Source organism: Brachypodium distachyon, chromosome 2, assembly GCF_000005505.3.
Source record: "Brachypodium distachyon strain Bd21 chromosome 2, Brachypodium_distachyon_v3.0, whole genome shotgun sequence".
Lineage (NCBI taxonomy): Eukaryota > Viridiplantae > Streptophyta > Magnoliopsida > Poales > Poaceae > Brachypodium > Brachypodium distachyon.
This window is the reverse complement of record NC_016132.3, coordinates 6,974,071-6,992,510: the sequence shown is the minus strand read 5'-3', so window position 1 is coordinate 6,992,510 and position 18,440 is coordinate 6,974,071. Positions and strand designations below refer to the sequence as shown.

Below are 18,440 nucleotides of genomic sequence, written 5' to 3'. Positions count from 1 at the left end.
TAGGGCTTGCGGCACTAGTCTGGAGTGGTCATCATGTGGGCTCTGAACCACTGCCAGCTGTCCTCGCAACTCTTGAGTCCGTACGACGCTTCGGCCGGGCTCTCGTTTCGGATAGACTCAGTTGGGTGGTCCCCTGGATTTGTTGTGGAACTTGGAAACATCGTGTCACTCAATCCAGCCAGCGCACATTTGAGTGTGAGCACGCTTGGTATTCGTGGGTTAATCGAACGTGTATGGGTAAATTGGTGCATCCTGCAGGGATAAATCTTTCGAAAAGCCGTGTCCGTGATTATGGACGACTTGGTTGGTAATTACTTGATCATAGAGAACTTTCACCAACTTAATCTCAACAACTTCACTAGTGATTAGAGATTATTCCTGGATATGCTTAAAACTGCTAAAGTGTGAGTGTCCTTTGGATTGCTTCCTCACAGGGTGTTGAGGGGGTGATATGAGGATTGTGTTGTTTGGTGTTTAGTAAATAGGTTAATCACCTTACACCTAGGAAGACGCTTCTCTTCCTCTCATTGGACGTTGTTGTTAGAGTGTCTCTCTTCAGATATTGTTGCTGCTGCATAACCCCACCATACCCCTCCTTGAGACATGTTGCATATTAGATTAGTTCTCCCTGTAAGTCTTGCGAGTACTTCGTACTCAGTTGCTTTGCAACGTTGTTTTCTTCAGAGGTTCCAGCAGAGCAGGTGAGCCGCTAGCTTCTTCATGGAGCACGACCTTGGATTCGACGTTTAGCCACGAGATCCAGATCAGGGTTCTGAGACTCGTGGCGGGTTTCCTTCCAGCTTCCAGCCTCTTCAGGCCATTCTGTATTCTTGTCCGTACTCGGGCATAATTCGACTTCTGTAATGATGTAATGTTGGGACATGTGTCATCTCTTTCTAATATTTGTTATTCTGCTCCTTGTATGAGCTTTGTAATTACTCTCTTCTGTAGAGATTTGGTAAGGATATTCATGTTGCAAAACCCTGCGATGAGCACATTAATGCATGTATGTATTGAAGTGTTTATCGTAGGTTAAGAACCTGAGGCTTGAATTATGCAAAGGTTAGCAATTTGGGGCTAAATTGCATATTCCAGTCCCGGGATCTTACAACCGGCATGTGCAACCCCGTTCGACTCATTTGTTTGGTGTGTTGTTCTTGTTTTAAAGCATGCATCGCACCTACATGTCATTGTCATGCATCCTAATACAACTAAAATTGTTGTGTGTATTTAATCAACTAAACTCTTTTCCTTGCATATGGAGTTGTATAGATGCTATGTGTAGTGTAAGCGGATCCATTTAACTTGGTAAATTGTATATCGGATTTACTTTCGGAATCATTAATATGTCACGCATCATCCCAATGTCACGCATCATCCTTTGTTTGCGCATAGGAAATACCATGTGTATATTGTATGCTTATACTTTCTTTCTATGTGGTGTATTTGCTTCTTCCTCGCTAGTCTTCTGTTCCGACGACGACTACACTTGTGTTCTTCTTCCAGGATTCTTGCTCAATTCTGGACAATTGAGTACTCTAGGCAAGCAGCCCTTCCTTGACCATGTTGATTACACCTATTGCCTCTCCCTCAATCTTGCATTAAGTTACGATCTCAGTCTTGTCACGGTGCATTTAGGATTGCATAGCTTATTAGTCAGCTCTACTTATTGCCATATGTCTTGTTACTTGTCCTATTACCATGTCACCTGTTGTTGTTGTTGCTGCTGCCCTACTTTGGTCATTAGATGTCATGCTTAGTTGCAAGTCTAGTATCCTTATACTTGGAGTTACACAATTGCTACATTCACATGCTACTTTATGTTTTAATTACAATATTAAAACTGTGTTATGATATTAAACTGTAACAAGGCAACGATGGGAGGCCATGCTCTGACGCACTGGTGATTTGTTCCATTCGAGCCGACTAAGGACTGAGTTCTTGTTTTTGCTGATCCAAGAAACATCGCGCTACCGCTCGTGGGAGAAGATATGGCTTCCCCCTCGACTTAGTACCTGATTCACCGCTCTTCCAGGGGCCACATAGTTCGGGCGTTCCATTTGGCATATGCATACATACAGAGTTTTGTTGAGACTTGTTGGTGACTTTTGCATTCATATAGGGCTTGCGGCACTAGTCTGGAGTGGTCATCCTGCGGGCCCTGAACCACTACCAGTTGTCCACGCAACTCCTGAGTCCGATCGACGCTTCGGCTGGGCTCTCGTTTCGGATGGACTCAGTTGGGTGGTCCCCTGGTTTAGTTGTGGAGCTGGGAAACGTCGTGTCGCCCAATCCTGCCGGCACATGCTGTTGCGTGTGTTCCATCTTGTGGCATCAAGGGTTGGACGAACGTGTACGCGTAAATTGCCGCACCCTGCAGGGATAAATATTTCGGAAAGCCGTGTCCGCGGTTGTGGACGACTTGGAGGTCATTACTTGATCATAGAGAACTTTCACCAACTTAATCTTATGAACTTGACTAGTAATTAGAGATTAATCATTGATATGCTTAAAACTGCTTAAGTGTGAGTGTCATTTGGATTGCTTCCTCACAAGGTGTTGAGGGGGTGATATGAGGATTGTGTTGTTTGGTGTTTAGTAAATAGGTTAATCACCTTACACCTAGGAAGACGTTTCTCTTCCTCTCATTAGACATTGTTGTTAGAGTGTCTCTCTCCAGATATTGTTGCTCCTGCATAACCCCACCATACCCCTCCTTGAGACATGTTGCATATTAGATTAGTTCTCCCCGTAAGTCTTGCGAGTACTTCGTACTCAATTGCTTTGCAACGTTGTTTTCTTCAGAGGTTCCAGCAGAGCAGGTGAGCCGCTAGCTTCTTCGTGGACCACGACGTTGGATTCGACGTTTAGCCAGGAGATCCAGATCAGGGTTCTGAGACTCGTGGCGGGTTTCCTTCCAGCTTCCACCCTCTTCAGGCCATGTTGTATTCTTGTTCGTACTCGGGCATAATTCGACTTCCGCTGATGTAATGATGTAATGTTGGGACATGTGTCCTCTGTTTGTAATAATTGATATCCTGCTCCTTGTATGAGCTTTGTAATTACTCTCTTCTGTAGAGTTTTGGTAATGATATTCATGTTACAAAAACCCTGCGATGAGCACATTAATGCGTGTATGTATTGAAGTGTTTATCGTAGGTTAATAACATGAGATTTGAATTATGCAAAGGTTAACAATTTGGGACTAAATTGCATAATTCCTGTCCCGGGGTCTTACACATGCCCCTGGTTACGGGCAAATTTTGAGCTACTAAGTCTGGATATGAGGAGATCTTCTAGTTCTGTTTTCAAAAACCCAAAATCTGTTTTAACCTGATGGAGCAGTATCCACAGAATGGGGTGTCACGGGAACAAAGGGACGCTATGTGAGTATCAGCAGTATGACCCAGAGTGCATAGCTAGGTCAGTGGAGTAGTATCCACAGACGACCATAACTACATTTTGAAAACTATGTTCTATAAATTGTATAAGTAGAGTTTTCAAAGGAAAAAGTATTATGAGTACTTCAAAAACCCAAACATGCTGATTTTGCAAAAGGAACCTTAGAAGCCTAACTAGGAACTATCCTTAAGCATATATTTGCATTTCTCCTAACATCACAGGTGTAAATTGCAAGTATATTCAATGTACTGACCTGCACGTGTCATGTGCAGAACACGACACTTGATGAGGGAACAAACGCAGGGTCGCGAGTCTACACACAATAAGCCTGTGGCATTGGTGGACTATCTATTTTATTTGCTATTTCGATCATCCGCTTGTAACAAGTTAATACTCTGGATTCTAGTTGTTGCAAACGATGTAATAAAGATATGTGTTGTGATATACATCTTGGAACTGTGTGTACTAGCTATTGATCCAGGGACTAGTACATAATACACAGAGATTCTGATCCTTACAGGTCGGGGTCACCACAGTCGAGGTCGACGCCTTTTGAAGCGGGGGGATGATGAGGACATTCCTAACTCTTTATCATTTTTGCCTAATTATGATATTGCTGTTCAAGATAAACCCAATGATCTACGCATCGGACCAATTACACGAGCACGTGCCAAGTTATTTGAACAACAGGTGAACTCACTCCTAACTGCACCTAATGTTTATATTGATGAGAATTTTATACTGCCTAATTGCATCTTTGTGTAATCAGGTTTGACGCTGAGGCAAGCATGGCGCGTGGAGGAGAAGAGGCCGAGTGCGAGGATCATCATGTGTTGTTATCCAACATCAAGATATGCGCGAGAGAGGAGAGGGAGGCAGGCGTACCACAAATAAAAATGGAGGATACAAGTTAGAAGAACACAACTTGTGTGCAAGGGACAGCCAATGACAAGAATGATATGCCCAGGTTGCACCACAAGTTGAGTACAAATATGAGGCACAACAGGACCTCGTCGAAGGGCGCCCGGACTTGTGAGTCCTTGTTTGAGCCAAATCCTAATAAAGATTGGTTGCATCAGTTTGAGTCGAACCATGTTTGGGTTCAATTCCGAGTCCACGTAGGGTTGCTGGCCACCTCTCACCTATATATACAAGGGGTACGCTTAGAGTTAGGGAAGACCACGTTTTAGCTATTTTGGAGACACTGCTGAATTGTGAGAAGCATTCATCCAGAATCCTCCTATACACCATATTCGTTTCGATAGGGTGTTTACTATCTACTGAAATTTCGAGCTCAACCTGTCGTTCCGCTGTGAATTGGGCGATTGCGAAACGGCTTGTGGTCGGCGGACTACTGCGCAAGTGTGTGGTCTTGCGAATTTCCATTGGGTTGCAAGTTCGTTGCATTGGCGACGGATGAATAGCCGGAAGATTTGTATAGTATCACAACAGGGATGTATTATGTACCTCTAAGAATTCATCAAACTCTAAGACTTCCCTTATACCAAAATAATAATTCTCTGCATTGACGCTTAGAAGTAAACAGCAGAAAGAAACATGAAGAAAACAATGTATAAGAAGAAATTACAACCGAGATAGAAAAAATAGGTATGCAAAATCATCTCATCTGGAAAGAAAAATAGAAATTGGAGCAAGATGACACACATGTATCAGCAAAGCAGGACAACAAAATATGATGTGCCCACCTCGATACGAATGGAGCAGAGTAGAGGTGCACCGCCGCCGCCATTTAATCCTTGCTCAGAAGAGCTCTTATCAAGCGATAGTTAGCACTCTACCGAAAATCTAAAGTACTTCTGAATTCTGATTTCTATTAGAAAGAATATCAGATCTATCATAGATTTTTTGTATAGACTCAAAATCACAATCCAAGTTAAGCCGGAAAAGTATATATGTATAATTCATTGGTAATGAAAATTCTTGCTAAAACAAGTGGGCAACCTCAAATTCCGGAGGAGAATCAATGAAGTGGCAGAAAGCGCTTACATCCTTCGAGCTTAATCCATGTTCTTGAGTAGCTTTTTGGTAAAAGTTAATCAGGATCAAATAAGTAGCTTTCTTGAGTAGCCTATTCAAAATGGGGTTATGAGATATTGTTTTTTGTATTATTACCATATGGTGGTTTGGTCCAACAAAATGATATCCATAGTAATTACTCCATGCATTCTGAGAAGATTCTTGAAGAAAATTCTTACAAGTGCAATCAATAAAATGAAGTAATCTTCCCGCAATTTTTTTAAGTACTCAAATATATTACAGTATACAATATATATAGTATTCTCTGATTAAAGTAATAAGATCAATAAAACTGTTTTTGGGAGGATGGGCACACCTGCAGGCTGCAGCACACCTCCATAGACACCCATGGAGTCATCAGGCTCCCATGATGACGGGCGGAGGTGGGGAGCGTCATGGCCATGGCCGGATCGAACCACCTTCCTTGCTGGCACGGTCGGGGCGGCCACGGCACGCGTGCCTATCTGTCTCTCATATCTACCTTCCCCGGCATTGCAACTGCTGGTTGAGGCTGGATAAGAATGGAGGGCAAGCTCGTAGGAGGCCAGACGGTGAGGATCTGCTGCCCTGCAAGGGAATTTGCCCAGCTGTTCAATTCCTCACTGCACGATAATTTTTGCTTAGACATCTGCATTCCTATACAAACATACACATGGGCATGCACTCTTTTTACAGCAAATATGATCCAATTATTACCCCTTGGAGGACGGAGGGTGCCGGCTGGCGGAGGGCAGCGGGACTGGCGTAGGGTGGCGTCCGGAGGCCACAATCTGGACGAGAGGTGAGCAGGGGAAGGCGGCCAGCTTTGGACGGCCAGCAGTGGCAGAGGTCCGACAAGCGAGTGATTTGGGGGCAGGCGGGCAGCAGAGGGCCGGCGAGCTCGACCTGAGGAGCCAGGAGGTTCGGGGGAAGGCAACGGTGGTGGCGACCGATCGATCGGGGGAGATGCAGCGAGATAATAGATCGGGGAACAGGGAATCGGGATGGGGAGAACGAGAAAACAAGAATTGGATGCAGTTTTTTTTTCCTCGGGCGCTAGTGCGCTACTACGAACTGGGCGTCTAGGCCATCCCAGCCCAAATCACCAGATTGCTTAGATTTTTGTGGCGGAGCAGCGGCCCAAACGGAGAGCGCGAGGCCCAGGCGCGTTTGGACGGCCGGATATGGCAAAAAAAAAAAACCCGATCGGACGGCTGAGAGGGGTGATGGCCTGAGAACGCTCGGAGTCCGTCCCATTTTGTTGTCTCTAATGTCCTCAATCAAGCAAGACAAGCCTTCTTGGGTGACTGGGCCCGAAATACTAGTCGAAAGTGGAAATTAGGAGATCCTTAATAACCTGCTCAAAAAAGAAAAGGAGATCCTTAATAAAGAAAGTAAAATTGAAGGAAATAGAACTGGCCTTCCCGCCTAATGGCCTTCTCGGTTGAGTCCGTTCGACCTAGGCGGCGATAGGCCATAGGCCATTGCAGTTATCCTTACTGCTTCTGAGCTGCCAAATGTGTTATTGGGCTTAGCCCATTGTTGAGCGTCGTACTCCTCCATCTGCCCAGTTCAACCCATAGCATTTCAGGCAAGTCATCGACAGTTCTCAAAAGAAAAAAACCAAGTCATCGACAGTGTCAAAGTAGTGTATAGACATTACAGTAACTGGAATATGTTGCAACCGAAACCTAGAAATCAAGAAGAATGCTTGATTATGTTGGGACGATGATCTTATGAAGAAAAGTAAGTCCCAGATGAGGGGCTATTGACTTCTTCGTATGGCCGCCCCTACTTCATCTCAGCCTCCAAGCAAGCCTCTCAGTCTGGATAGGTTGACACGTGAAGGTAGCTTACATGAATGAGCAATGAGCAAGCATTATCGTGTCGAGTTCTTCAGCTGCGCACATCACTTCAAGACATCAACGGAGATATGATGCAGTAATGCCTGATCGACGTAGTTCAACAATAGAGGCTGCAGCTTTGACGGTGCATGCAGTGCACAGTCCTGAAGCCAAAGTCGCCGTGGCGATATATATCGACCTCTGAAGTGTACGTACTCTTGGAGAAAGGAAACTGTGCGAGGGCTACCTGAAAGCTTTCCGGACGCCTAAGGCGACCGGACTTATTGGATGTTTTTTTTTTCAACTTTCAGTCTTTCACGCACCTCTCGAAAGCATGCACGGTTCTCTCTTTCAACGAATCGGATGGAAAGGAATCAAAAGAAGACACGGAGAGATAACGTGACCGATTTTCAAGGAAAAAATCAACAGGCATTGACTTGCTGACTCCTAAGCTAGCTGTATATTGAAGAGGGAAATTAATTGTACTGACAGAAGAATAGCAACTTCTTGGATCTCTCTTCTCGGGTTCTATGACAGGATCTGACTCAAGATTCGGCTTACTTTTTTGCGTCCGTTTACAAGAATATCCTCCCTCTGTCCATAGATAAGTGTATTTAAAATTTGTCAAAAAAAATTGTACTTCTCTCCGTCCAAAGCACTTTGCACTAAGTAAAAATTGATTCTCTCTCGTTACACCGAAATTAAACTCAATAACATTTCTACATGCACTTAGCTCATTGGAGGTGGGAGAACTAAAGAGGAGAGAAATGATGGTTGACACATTTCCAATGCATTTTCTATCCAACTTGCTAATTTTCTTGAAATTTCCGCACGTACACTTATTTGTGGACGGAGGGAGTACATCAAATAAATAAATTGAATACTCTAGTTCATTTTATCAGTGTATAAGTGTTCTTTCTGCCGTGTTCTTGCACAGAATTCAGATTTCATAATGTTGTAAAATCTGGCCTGAAGGTAACATTGGGGAAGTATATTAGTTCCACATTCCGTTAAACTTGCATTGACATTTTAATCTCATTTGCCTTTTCGTTGGTTATACTCCCTCCGTCACATAATTCTCGTACGAGAATTATGTGACGGAGGGAGTATATGCATGTGTTAGCACGGCACTCGGTAATCCAATTGCCCACTTGATCAAGAGTAGCTGCCCATACGTGTACAAGCAAGTTAGAAAGAAGGATGCCCTGTTCGTTAGTTTCTGCAAGATAACGCCTAAGCGAAATGTTTGACCCGCCATTGTGTCTGTAGGCCTCTAGAGCACAGAGTACTGACCACTCTAGTCTTGTTCATTTCGATGTTCGATTGGAGCATGCCTCTCTTCAAAATGTATTCTTAGTGTGCTGTTTCAGCAATTGGGCGCCCAGGCCTGCAGGTTCAATTGATTTCCAGAGAGATTGATCTTGTTAAGTCATGCATGATCGACCTCTCTCTTCATTTGAAGATGTGTACACCGCTGCAGGGGCTTATTCAGTTTGGAGGAAACAAAACATATAAGAAGAAAAAGATTGTAGGATGGCAATTGTCAAATAAGGATTCAGTTTGTCTCGTTTCTATTAAAAAAATGAGTTTGGACTGGATGTTGAGTTTCCTCCAAGAACACAGGAACTGAATAGTAGTTCTAAATATTTGTTTTCCTCATTTCCTACAAACCGAATGCATTTTGCTATGTAATCCCCGACGATGTGTTTCTCCTTTGAAAATAGTCCAGACCGCATTAACCCAAACTCGCAACGCAATTTCTTGATGCATGAGCAGGGCCGGGCAAAGGTTTCAAAAGCTGGATGTGACTGGTTACTTCCCATTTGCCAAGTAGGGGGGTTTGTTTTCAACGAACTATTAATTGAGCTGTGGCCACCATTGTTTTACGGGAATTACCAAGCAGGACTCGTCAATTAGATCACAACGTTAACCACTCGTTAAAAAACTTTCGGCAATTAACTACATACACGAAAATGAGGGATTCACTGCAGATACGTTAAGCACATGTGCACATCTATCTCCTGGAGAGTAAGGCCGTGTTTGGTTGGGTTTTAAACTGCTTTCTTATTTTTGACTTATACGCCACAAAAGCACCTACTTAGAGCTTTCGTCTTTGTTTTGACATTTGACTTGATATTGTTAGATGATGGTATAAGCAAAAAGTTAAAATCAAAAGCACATATTTAAGTGTTTTTTTGGTTTATAAACTGAAAGTAAAAAAAAACCCAACCAAAAAGGGCCTAAGCAACCCCAGTTCCCACACGGTAGTAGTATAAATACCTGTATCTAAATTCTCTATTCTCCCACGAGCTAGTTGCAGCGAAAATAAAACAAATGGGTTATAGGAGTAAAAATCAAGGGAACCCATGGACGTCATTAGGCTCACTCGATGCACTATCATGCAAGCGACTAGTTTGTCCCAACTCCTCGGCCACACGCTGCACATCAGCACATATAGCAGTAGTACTATACGACGGAGGCGTCGTCGTGTTGACTGCGGCGTGCCACTAGCTAGCTAAGCGAACACTACGTACACGGGCAAATTAAGGAAAGGGGGGAAAAGGTGGCGAGAGCCGCGAGCGGTCTCCGTTCGTTGGTCCATTTGGTTCTTCCATCCATCTCGCGCAGACTTGCGAGACCTCCCGGCCCCCATCCATATATATGCAGGGTTGCAGGGTCGTTTTCCGGTGCGGCGGTGCCGTGCCATCTGCCGGTCCACCGTTTAGCGCCCGAGATGTGGACGAGTTTCTAACAAAGCGGAGGGCCCCGCTCCCGTGACATGGCAAGTTGCGGAGGTGGCGGCGTCGGCCAAAGACTTCCGAGTCAACTTCGTGTCGTCACCTGACCTTTTGATCGGATCTCTCGCTCGCTCGCCTCGATCGTCCTCAGTCCTCCCTTTCCATGCCTTATTGGATCTCTCTCTCTCTCCCTCTCTCTCTTTGGTCTAAAAGCACGTCAGGCCGTCACGTGATCACGTCTAGCTACGGTACGGGCTCTGCACAGTCGGACTGGTGGAGGATATCCCAATCCCGGCATGGGTTTGCAGTAGATACAGTACCGCGCACGTTATTCGCTAGGAATCACCAAACTAGTTGCCCCTTGCCAGTTCTACAAAACAATCCAGCTAGTCTCTTTAGCGTATCAATTGCTGGTTTGGAAGTACAACACTATGGTTTATTGGTTTGCTAACTCTTGTAGTCTTGTGGACGGCTGAGACCGAGACCAACTGGCAACGCTGTGCGTCAAGACAAAGGAACTAAAATGTCAATGACTCTCAGATTTGCCTTGTCGGCAAGCTGTGATATTTTTTCAGCGTGTACCGGGTAAATGGATATTTCTTCATCAAAGGAAAGATCCAACAGATAGCCCATGTTCACAGTTGTTGGTGCTGATCTTAGTACTGGACCAGGCTCATTCTGGCATATATGTATCCGTCGGCTCGCCATCCATTTGTAGCATTCCAATCGATTGAAAACCTCTACGAAATGGCAAAGAATTTATAAAGGAAAAACAATGAAACGGTCACAGGGAAAGAAACGTCAACTACACTTTACAAGTTACGATAAATGCGGCCTAAGATATATGTATGTTAGTTCAATTTTATATGTTATAGCTTTAAACCGTTTGATTGGATTATGATTTTTACATCCTCGGCCGTTCCGGTTAGCTGGATTTCATGTGATATGTACGAAAATTTCAAAAAAAAAAATCACAAACTGGCAACAGAAACCAGAGAAGATATATCATCTCTCCAATGTGTTTTGTTTGGACACATCTAGAGATTAATTACATCATAAGTGGTCTGCCAAACAGTGTGTGTTAACTTATTTACCGCTAACTTTTGCGGAAACAGTTTCGAACAAATATTTAAACTTCACATTGAGTGAAGTGTACAATGCTTGCCAAAAAAAGGTGGAATGTGGGTGGCAAAGGAGAGGATGGTGGAGCAGGAAGGCCGAAGGAGTCACTACACTAAACTATGTGGGAGACAAATTTGCCCCGGTATGAATGCTAAGGGCATCACCAATGTATAAAGGCAACATTTACTCATATGATTTGTTGCATAGTCACATGCAAGATACACAAGAGACCGAATAATCATATTTTAATAGGCAGTCTACAAGTTTGACGTAGTCCATCCACAAGTTGAAACACAATTATATTTTTTTCCCCGAGTGTATAAGGTTGAGCTTAAGGTTTGCCGTTAGCCACACAAACCTTATGGCATGTTTTTTGTACATTGCAGCATTACCTAAGGGTGCAAGGGAGTCACTGCAACGGATGTGTAGGAAATGTATTCTTTTTTACATAGCTAAACTACTTTTATGACAAAATTTTGTTTTCAAGGACCACATTCATCTATTCCTAAAGATAAGATGTTCTACCTAATTTGTTCTAAGTAAAAAAACCAAGGTTATAGAAAATTCTATGAACATTTACAACTCTAAATTAGTTTTGTTAAATTATTCATGATTTACTCCTTCCGTATCGTATTATGCATCGCAATTTTGTCTAGACGTGCTGTAGTGTGTAGGTACATGCGTATTTATACAAAGTTGTGACACTTAATATGGGATGGTTAGAGTATATTTTTGTATTATACCTACTTGATATTGTAATATTAACATTTTTTTTACAAATTTGGTCAAATTTAAAAAAATATTTTTACATTTAGGAATGGAGGTAGATAGTAATCAAGGAAGTATTTTTTTTTTCGAAAAGGAGGGCAACACCCGGCGTAAGCAAGAGAGTATAATGATACCGTGTTGGAAACAAGGAGTAATGGTATACTGCTACACAGTGTATGCATTGAAACTTTGAGTACACGAAAATATTCGTCCAAACCAAACAGGTTGTTTGAAACAACTCCTAACCTCGGAGATTTTCACTTCGTTACTTCGGCAGCCTATTATTCCCTTCACAATCAAGGCCCCCTTCGTCCACATTCCGCACTCTGGCTGAAAATCTCGTCGAGTCCGCCGTAAAGTCGGACCACAGGCCCGCGAACGAGCAAAGCCGGAGCCGGACGGCAGGCGGCGGCACGAGACGAAGACGAGGGCCCCCGCGCGCAGAAGACCCCAACCGTTTCACGTACGGCGACCGGGTCAAACAACGAACTGTCACGTAACCCCTTCGCGGGCCCCACGTGAAAAGCTGCCCCGCCCCGCGGCTCCGAGTCCACAGGCGACGCGACGCCGACGACGAGGACGACGCGACAACCAGCTGAGTTCCGTGTCAAATCCCGGGTCCCCAACGCCGATCCCTCCTCACCCATAATTCCTCTTCTCTTCTCCCCTTCCACGCCCACATTTTCCCCGTGCCGCTTGGCGCCCCGCCATGCACATTCCCATGCCCAGCTACACGCCAGCCAGGCAGGCAAAACCCAGAACAGCCCGACTTGGGACTTCCAGTACTACTTGAATTGGATGCATCTGTTTGGACCCTGGTGTGTGCATGCACAACTTCTTCCCGTACGTGTTCAAACTTCAAATTACAGGGAGATGGCGATACGTGTTACGCAAGGGCCGGGTGCTGACCTGGTCTTCGGGCGAGTCTTATGCAAAACTACGGATCGCAACTTCACATCCGAGAGAGCCGGCTGGGCAGCGACTTGTTTGAAAACGCCAAGGAGAAGAAGGCGAAGCCAAACAAGCCAAGAAAGGGGATGAGGGGCAAAAAAAATCTGAAGATGCGAACAAACACGTAGACTAGGCTCCAGTAAGCTGTCATTGTTGGTAACTTATCTCGCTTTGACAAAGTAGGATCGAGCATCAAAATTTCTTGGGGAGACGGTATTATTATACTTATTACAGTGAAATATCAACAGCTGTTCGCGGTAGAAAAGAGAAGCGATGAACTAATACAACTTTTTGTCGCCGCAAAAATAAGAAAAGAAAGAAGTGACTGTATATCGTCCATGGTCGAGCCCGGACCTGTCCCGGAGGGTAACAAAAACCAAAGAAACATCTCAAGAACCTAATCCTGAACAAAGAAGAGGAATCGAAGCAGGCATGTATAACTTGGAACCTATCTGAATTCTGAACTCATCACCGATCAGCTGGGTGAATTGAAGAAACTGATTGATCATTGGGTCTCGCTGTTGGTGTTGTTGCTGGTGGTGGTGGTGGTGTTGTTGCTGGTGGTCGTGACGTTGTTGTTACTTCCGTTGTTGTTGCCGGCAGCGGCGGCCGCGTGTTGGCCGCCAATGATGGACGTGATGGCCGCGGCCAGCGCCACCGTGAAGTTTGGGTCAGCGGTGATCGCCGCAGCCGCCGCACTGACGGTGTCGGAGAGCTGGCCCATCTGCGGCCTCGGCTGCGCGAACTCCGCGGTGTCGGAAGACGACGACATGTGCAAGCCGGAGAACTTGGACTGGTTGTACAGCATCTGCTGCGGCATCGCGAATGTCGGCCCGGCCATCCCGCCGCCGGCGCCGGGCAACGGCACCTGGAACTGCCCGGGGGCCGGCGCCGGCGGCCGCAGCGCGCTGAGCGGCATGGCGTTGGGCGCGCCGGGCGGAGCGTGGGTGAGGTCGAGCGTGACCGTCGGGAACGGCGCGGACGCCGAGATGGTGGCCATGCTGGAGGAGCACGGCAGCACGGTGCGCGCGAGGAAGTTGGAGCTCATGAGGCCCGCGCTGCCGTCGGCGCTGGGCATGGAGCCCGAGAGCAGCATGGACGCGGCGGCCGACGTGGTGGACGCCATCGCCATGGCGGCCGGCGGGAGCGGGTGGTTGTGGGTGCCCTCGTACGTCGTGATCAGGATGGTCCGGTCCTCGGCGCATCGCTGGACCTGCGTGTGTTGGTCAATCGCAACACGCATAGAGAAAGTTAGACCAATCAATCATGCACCTGACCCGGTGACCCCTCTCCGATACGGTAGTACAGTAGTACTTGAAGACGTACATCTTTGACCAAAGACCTGAATGAATGAGCTAGTCGTTGGCTAGTTTAGTTTGTTACCTGCTTGCGCACCGGGCAGCCGGTGGCCATGGTGCAGCGGTAGTACGCGCGTGGACAAGGGTTTCCCTTGGCCATCTTCTGGCCGTACTTCCTCCACTGGCATCCATCGGCGATCTGCAATCCCAACCCATGTACAGTAAAAGTCAGCACGACGATTCATGCAATCTACAACAAACTTAATACTAGTAAGATCACAAGTACAAAAGCTTGAAATGAATAAAGAAGTAGTCTTACAATTGGGGCTTCGGATCGCGCGCGCACGGAGACGCGGGCCTTCCTCATGGTGGCCTCCTGGGCTTGCTGGTCGTGGCCCTTGGCCGCCGCTCCCAGTTGCTGCTGGTTCATTGCCCGTCCCGGCAACCATCCCGCGGTTGACGGGCCTTCCGGGTTGTCGCTGCGCTCAGGGTCCTCGTTCCCGTTGGAAGACGACCGGCGCGGGCTGCCGACCTCCGTGGACGAGTTGGACGGCTCCTCGGCCACCTCGCTGCCTGCGCCGGCGCCGGAAGGGCCCAGGTCAAGGAATTGCCTTGGCACGATAGCACCCTCGATCTTGCCATCCTAAAAACGAAACGAAACGAAAAGGGGAATTATTGATCGATCCAGTTAATTTCCTTGCCGAGTCAAACTGATGGGTAACACAAGTTTATTTGGACTACTAGTTGCTAGGTAAAAATAGGGTACCTCGTGAGTGGGAGGCGGTTGTTGTTGCTGCGGTTGGGTCGGAAGTAGCTGGGTCCTTTGCTGCATGAGCGCGACGAGATGCATCTGCAGCGCTTGGTAGCTGTTGGTGACCTGGGTCAACATCCCCCGCAGGCGCTGGTTCTCCTCGTTCATGCGGCCCAGCTCCGCCTGCATCGCCGCGAGCTGCAAAAAAAACCGTACGCAACACGACGACACGCCGTACGTAAATACCCGTTTAATGGATTGACCACCGCAAACCAGCTGCCAGATCCACCGTGTTCGCCGATCAACGAGATCGACATACTACTACTACAGCTCATGAATTAATTAACTAGTATACATACCTCGTTGGTGTCTTGCCTGCCGTTCTTGTCGTTGTCGGGCCGGGACGCCGCGTCGTCGTCGACCACCATCGACCGGTCGCTCCTCCCCGGAAGGAGCTGCACGGGAACGAAATCAAGGGTAGGATCGCCGTAATTAAGGAAACAAATGCGTTTTCTTGCGTGATAAGAACGAGGGGGGAGAATTAGCTAACGTTAATGGTGAGGTCCTCCTTCTTGATGGCGAGTCCGGCGCCGGCGTCCTTGTGCCCCTCCGCATCGGTGCCGCCGGCCGAGACCCGGCTCTTCTTCATGTTCTTCTTCTCGTCCGAGAAGAAGTCCACCTCGACGGACCTCCGCCCCCTGCCGCCGCCGCCGCCACCGGCGCCGGTGCCAACGTCGTCCGCCTCCATGCTCCTGTGGAACGACGGCGCCGGCGATAGCAAGTTGAGGAACCCGAGAGGCCGCGGCGACGCGTCCAGAGCGACCAGCCCTCCTCCTCCTCCGCCACCCCCGAGGTGGCCCTTGTCCATGCAAATGGAAACGCCTCCTCCCTCAGAGAAGACACCACTAGAGAGAAGAGAGAACGGGAAACGGGGGATTGGAATGGATCGAGAATCCTGCAGGAGGAAGAGAGAGTGGGGGAGAGTCTGAAGTCTCTAAACGGTGGGACGGAGCGCGTATAAAAAAGGGAGCCCTGGCTCCGAAGACCCGAGTCTGACATCAGGAGCTGCGTCAGTGCGGGGATCACACGCGGCGGGTCCGGAATGGCCGGAGGGACGACGACTCTCTCCGGGGTCCACGAGGACCGGATCTCCCTTTCTCTTCCGGCTAGGCGGAGACGGACGGCAGCTGGAACATAATGCTGGGATCCATGTTATTTTCGTGCGTGCCTGCGCGCTTTTGCGTTTCTCTTCTCCTTCTTTGGCTTGCAGCAACTTTTCTCCCCGGATCAGAATCCCAACTCGTTAAGAAATCGGGAAATTTTAGGGGAAACGAAAGGGACGCGCGTGCCCCGTGCAACGCAGCGCAAATCGACTTCCTTTTCTTTTCTTTTCTTTTTCCGGTCTGCAATGGCGACTTCGCCTGTCGGTCCAACAAATTTCAACATCGCGTTGTTGATTCCGCGGGCCGCCGTTGCTACTAGCTCGTCGTACGAGCTAGTAAACCATTTTTTTCTGGCAGCAAGAAATTAAAAGGTGTTACCCAACACACGCTGCTAGCCTGGTTGGTACGGTGCATCCAACTCTACGTGTTGCCTGATCACACCGGTCATTCGCTGACACACGATAAGTATGAGGTTTCGTCGTCTCTTTTGGTCGTACGATTTTTGGGTTTTGGGGGCTATTTTGCAATAGAAAAGGAATATTGAGGTCAGCATGTACTGCACGAGGGGTGGGGTTTTTTCCACGGTCAGAAGGTTCCTTCCATAGATAACTCGTCCCAACCAGAAAGACGAAGGAGGATGCTTAAAAAACAAGGTTAGAGAAAACGAGAGTAGGTCAGTCTGGATTGGCCAGAAACGAGTTCTGGTTGGTGCCTGAGAACTGCTGCTGCCTGATTCATCGGAAACAGGGTCGCGAGTCCACACGCACAGCAGACTCGGATCTCCCCCCTTTCTTAGACACATTTCGAGATCCTTGATGGTCTGCCTGGACCACTCGTTAATCTGTGTTTTTCAAAGGGTTTTAATTATGGAAAATATTATATTTTGCTCTAGGTTCGAGGAAGGTCAGGAGCGGAGTCAATAAGCGCAGGAAGCAGTTCAAGCGTTCCACGAAACCTCCTCTGTCTCTCTCCCAACTGGGCCGGCCCGCTCCACGTGGATAAATCGTCAACGCCCTTGACCCGCTCGGCCCCACGACAGGGCCCGGCAAGACGGGTACACAACCTCGTTTTCTTCCTTTTGTTGGGGTCTTTTTCGGATAAGAGTAGCCACACTGCTAACTCGCTGTCTGGTGGAGTACGTACTAGCATCAAAACATGGCCAAGTCGAAGCGAAGTCGCGGATAGGCAAAAGCATTTTAGGGTCGGTCTAGCCATCTTTACCTTTCGGAAGAAACTGTGTGCTGTGGGAACGGTCCAAGATGGCAAGATGCGATCGCGGATCGGTACTTGCTGAATTTTTAAACAAGCTTCATCATCCTCAAAAGTTGTCTTCTGATTTGACGCCTCAAGGCATTTCGCATGCGAATTTTTGTCGTAGTGATCTCAATAGTTTCTCTACTTGTTGTTGGGTGGATAGACACGGGAGTGCTTTTACAGTTTACTATCTTCATTTCGAAAGAGATACTACGGACTACTAATTGCTAAGAGTTGGTCGTAAGAATGAAGGGTGCATGTGAGTAAGACGCCCACACTTCTTTACGTGACAGTTACTTAATTATTATATTTTCGACATAGCTCCTAGTATTCGTTGCAGATTTTTTCTATGCCTTTTTCCATGTTGTTTGAGTTGAGAGTTTGTCATGAACTCAGTAAAAACAGTTAACACATACTTACCAACCTACTATCTCTGTTACCAACACGTTCTAGTTTTGTCTTGAGTAATATTTTTTGAATTTTGACTAAGTTTAGAGAAAAAAGTACTAATAGTATGTAAAATATCAAATAGGTATACTACGAATATATACATCATGCATGACAGAGCTAATGAAAGTAAATTAGAGTAGTAGATGTTGGTAGATTTTTTTTACAAACTTGCTCAAACTTTTAAGAAGTTTGATTTCGAGCAAGGTTATAACATCTTCTATTTAGAAATGGATTGACAAATAGACATTGATTTCGAGTATTTGTGAGTTCAAATAGACATTCTTAAGGAAATACAACCAACGACTGAAAACAACACGCTAACTGGGTGAACAAACAAATTATTCTGTTTGCAATTGATAGTGTAATTCGATTTCTGATTGGCAATTATTTTGAAAGTACAGTTACCAACAAAAAGAAAAGTCACCGCCAATCAAAACGAAAAGGAAAATACTGCGACAATGGCACAAAAAGATACTAGAAGTTAAAAGGTATGGAGTTCAACTTCTAAAATGCAATGGATAAGCTTAAAAAAAAAGATAGCATCCACACAACATACATGTACGGAATATAGAGACACACCGTAATGTACGTGCACGCAGCGCTTATAGGAAAACTATGGGTTTTGTTTTTGGCTAGGAATATTCAGAAATATAGAGAGACTTTTTCCATAGCACGATCGTTCA

At 46.4% G+C, this 18,440-nt stretch overlaps 1 protein-coding gene and 1 long non-coding RNA gene across 2 annotated transcripts; both read right to left on the bottom strand.

The window, feature by feature from the left end:
• Positions 1–5,635: 5,635 nt before the first annotated feature.
• Positions 5,636–7,022, bottom strand: LOC112271089. Its single transcript, XR_002963926.1, has 3 exons — positions 6,919–7,022; positions 6,136–6,775; positions 5,636–6,041 (listed from the first exon to the last, which is right to left on the bottom strand). It is a non-coding gene; the product is annotated as an uncharacterized LOC112271089 (long non-coding RNA).
• Positions 7,023–13,026: 6,004 nt separating this feature from the next.
• Positions 13,027–15,898, bottom strand: LOC100824899 (probable WRKY transcription factor 31). The gene is made up of 6 exons (XM_003566275.4): positions 15,441–15,898; positions 15,250–15,345; positions 14,906–15,088; positions 14,459–14,782; positions 14,225–14,338; positions 13,027–14,054 (listed from the first exon to the last, which is right to left on the bottom strand). The coding sequence occupies exons 1-6, from the start codon at positions 15,756–15,758 to the stop codon at positions 13,347–13,349; spliced, it is 1,743 nt and encodes a 580-aa protein (XP_003566323.1). The 5' UTR covers positions 15,759–15,898; the 3' UTR covers positions 13,027–13,346.
• Between the last annotated feature and the right edge of the window lie 2,542 nt (positions 15,899–18,440).